Here is a 4,131-nt window from a genome sequence, read left to right as displayed (position 1 = left end):
CCTCCATTTTCCATGTGATGTGAAGTCACAATGTGAAACCGTTTTGAATCGTACTACTTTTCCACACGCGGAGCCACTGTTGTGGAGGGGGCATGTCATTGACGTCACCAGCACTTCCGTGAACAAGACGAGGATCCTGTTTCACTTGTCTGTGAAAACTTCTCCGTATCGTTATGGATTACGTGAAGCGGGTGGAGGAAGCTCTGAATCATATTTCCGACCTTAACCTGACCAGTGCGATGGATCCAAGTCAGTGTAAGCAGCGCGTACTGGACTTCATTTTCCTGTCACTCCGGACTTGGAGAACATTTCAAACAGTGGATTTCAAACTTAACATGATGAAACAGAATATTTTCAAGAATAAACAGAAAATAAATTCCACTTTTATAAAACATGTATATTCTTACTGTTAATAAAAGCTTTTTTAAAAACAAAAATAGTTGTGTTGTTGAGCTGTTCAGCGCTGTTGGTGATTGGCCCATTCAGCCGGATGTTAAGTAGCCATGAGGCTTTGTTGGTCCTCCAAGCCCAGTTGCATTGTGGGAGCTGAATGAAGCTGGTGTGGGTCAAACTTTGAAGGTGATTATCTCAGAATCACAGTTTGCCAAACCCTTGTCATCAACAATCATAGCTTTTGCTTGATTTGCACAAGTGACACCTTGTTTGGAAGCTTGGATTTTCCACTTTCAAATGACCCTAAAGTACGCGGTGGGTCACTTTTTTTTATTATTAATACAATTAAAATTATTATTAGGATTTATTTTAATGTTCACGTAAATACCAGGTGTGAGCAGGGACTAAGCCCCGCCCCCTCTGCTGCAGGACGGACGCCATGTTGGAGCCGGACGGCGACTTCGATCTGGATGACACCATGGACGTGGCGCGGCACGTGGAGGAGCTGCTCCGACGGCCGATGGAGAGCCAGTGGAGCGGGCAGCAGTCCTGACCTCTGACCCCGTGCATGGCAAAAAATGTCCCCCCCCCCCCTCCCCCCACGCGCGACACACGGCCCACCCTGGAATTTCCATCATCTCTCCTTCACAGTTTCACTTCTGTTCAGATGCTATAATGTGAAATTCTAACAACGACCGCGATGGTTCGTCCTGTTGGCGTGACCGGCGTGCATGTCCGTCCCTGATGCCCCGCCCGTCGCGCCCTGACGCAGCATAGTCAAGATGGGAAACGCGTTCCCTGCTGCATGTATTTGCGGTTGATTTGCCGTCAGATGTTTTGTTATTTTCTAAATGCTACTGTATGACTTCATGTACTGTTTTTCCCTCATGTTTTTGTTGTTTCTGTAAATGTTCATGTTGACATCGACCCTTCTCCTCAGACTGAAAGAAGATACTAATGGTGGCTTTGAAAAGGAGCTTTCTGGGTTTTCAGGGGTTTGCTCTTTCTTCTGGGAGGTTTGGTCCAAACACACTAACACGACCTGGAAGCATCCGTCAGCATGGCGAGAAGAGAAAGCAACAAGTTCACAGGCTCTGTTCATCTGCTCCATCTGTGGGGTTTGGCTGTGGGCGGGATTGTTTCTCCACCTCCGTCCGTGGTCCACATGGACCATCAGCTGCTGAAGAGTCCTTGTCTCCTGGTTTGTACCGGGTCTACTCGGACTGGGCGGGGCAGGGCGGGGCGGGGGGGTCGGAGCAGGTGAAGGTTTGGGAGGAAGGAACTGTGATTGAAATCAGGAAGGAGGCCAACGTTCCTCACCTTCCCTTGTGGGACGTCACAGCTGGAGAACAGGACTCTGGACCTTCTGACCAACTACAACTTTGTGTCGGAGCCTCTGACGCTCACGTCACCGCTCCCTACGCCCCCACCCACGGGGGTGGGGTCCAGATGGAACTGGCTCCATGCAGTTTCTACTCTTATTCATCATCAACTCTACCTCACGTCGCTTCTTCTGGTTGTTCCCTGTTTCCTGTTTATTGGTTGTTATTGTTGTTGTTGTTGTTGTTCCCATTCAGCCACACCCGTATACAGTTGCACACGGAATGGCCTCCGCTCATCTATGTGCACAGGATCATCAGTATTTTCCAAATGTCGGATGTGTGGGTTCCCCCTTTCTCGTTTCCTCACTTCCTGTCCGTCACGTCACTCTGCCCCCTGCAATTCGCTAACGCTGCGTTCCACCTCCTCCTGGGAAAAGGAATTCAGGCTATTTAAAAGTCGGAATTCCAAGTCGGAATTTTGGGGCAAATCGCTTGGACGCGAGAATTTGGTACAAGCACCATCGTCATGGCAACATGAGGACCTGGAATCTGTGACTTCAAATAGAATGCGGATTAAACCCAAAGTGCTGAAAACCAGGCAGCGTTAAGGTGTAAACGCTGCCTGGTTTTCATCGTGAACTCTGTTTTGCTAATTATTGTTAGCATGCTAACCAGCTAGCATGCTAACCCCCTGTGTAACTTTGGCACCGGTACCGCCTACTTCTCAAAGACACGCAAAGACATCACGCCTTGGACACAGTGGACGAACGCCAGGTCTGTTTGCTCCGACTTCGGGCGGCGCAAACAGACACAATCAGACGACACAATCAGACGCTCCTCCACAATCAGTGGAGGAGCGTCAACACAGCGCCCCTGGTGGAGAGCACCTCCATGACAACGGTGTGACGGATACTTTTTGAATTTCAGACTTTGCCTTGATGACGGAGCGTCAGAATCTCATTTTCACCAGGAAGTTGTTGACACAAATACACTAACGGAAGATCTTTTGTTTGGCTTTTTACTCAGGACTCAGAAAATGGAACACACTGTTTTTCTTCCATTTTTGGTCGCTATAAATAACCCACATGGAAAACACAAAGGGACAAAATGGGACCGACAGCTTCACCGCTGGACTCGTGGAAACACGACGACCGAACAGGAAGCTCCTCCATTTTGTTTCTTCTCTGTCAAGATGGAGCTTCAGTCTGATCCACCAGAGGGCGACTCAGCGCTGACTCTGTTCTGGACCAGATTTTAAGCTACGACCAGATTCATAGACGTCACATTGAGGGACGAGTTGTGTCCGAGGCATCATGCTGATCCCGGTTCTGGTTCCGGTTCCGGATTCAGAAAACCAGGAGTTTCCTCTTGGTTCCGTTTCCTCTCGTTTCTTTGTTGTGTCTGCTCCCTGGTTCTCTCCTCCCTCCATCGTTCTTCTTTGCCGCTGGGTGTCCTTGCTGCTGCTTCCCAGCCCGGAGGAATGCCCCTGAGCAGATAAAACCAGAACCCTGCCCCCCACCCGCAGAACCACGCCCCCTCAGAACCCCGCCCATCAGAACCACGCCCCCTCAGAACCACGCCCCCTGCCAGATGCAAGCGTTTCATGATTAACAAACAAAGAGAATAAAGAGAAAGTCCCGGCAGTCTCCACCACCATGCTGTAGTAACACTGTGGTTGTGGCACTCGCCTGATGAATGTGACCCCGTGACCCCGCGACCATGTCACCCTCTGACCCCTCGCCCCCATGAACCCGTGACCGGGCGACTTATCAGCCGCAGGAAATTGAAAATGTCTCCTATGTGCCGTGTTGTGGTGTTTATCTCTGAGTTCCCTCCACCCATTCTGTTATTTTCCTTGTTGGGTGGTGTCTGGTGACCCCTCCCTGTTCACACCCGGCTCCTCCTCCTGTTTCCACGGCGACGCTGTGTTCCTGTCCACGTGTCCTGTTCCTCTTTTCAGTTGAGGAGTGGAAAGAAATAAATAAAGTTTTATAAATAATTTGACATTTTCATGGTGTGTGAGCTCAGTTTGTTATTGTGAAATAAATGGTATTTGTGATCACACCATCCATGTTGATATGGATGATGCTCCACCCAAAACACTGTGTCCTTTAATGGTGGATGCAGGGCTGGGTAGCAGGTGATGGGGGAGTAGGAGGTGCTGCTCCTGTCCTGTTTTCACTCAGAGGAGCATGCAGCATCAAGTGGATGGAGCTTCAACACATCTCCTCCTCCTCCTCTGCCCCCTCCTCCTCCTCCTCTCCTCCTCTTCCTCATCTTGTTCCGCCTCCTCCCTCTCTTCCTCCTCCTCTTCTCCTCTTCTTCTTCCCTTCTCATCTTCCTCCTCCTCTTCTTCCTTCTCCTCCTTCTCCTCCTCCTCCTCTTCCTCTTCTTCCTCCTCCTCCTCCTCTACCCC

General features: G+C 50.0%; 1 protein-coding gene across 1 annotated transcript in view; it reads left to right on the top strand.

Annotated features, from left to right (window-relative positions):
• Positions 1 to 946, top strand: part of LOC307237441 (signal transducer and activator of transcription 5B-like) — a gene marked incomplete at its 3' end in the record, with an annotated part of 66,384 nt that extends 65,438 nt beyond the window's left edge. Inside the window, exon 19 of the mRNA XM_080010153.1 lies at positions 823 to 946. Within this exon, the coding sequence (XP_079866279.1) occupies positions 823 to 946 (124 nt within the window). The remainder of the gene's footprint in view (positions 1 to 822) is intronic.
• Between the last annotated feature and the right edge of the window lie 3,185 nt (positions 947 to 4,131).

Source organism: Zeus faber, assembly GCF_960531495.2.
Source record: "Zeus faber genome assembly, chromosome: 11".
NCBI classification, from domain to species: Eukaryota; Metazoa; Chordata; class Actinopteri; order Zeiformes; family Zeidae; genus Zeus; species Zeus faber.
This window is presented reverse-complemented; position numbering and strand designations above follow the sequence as displayed.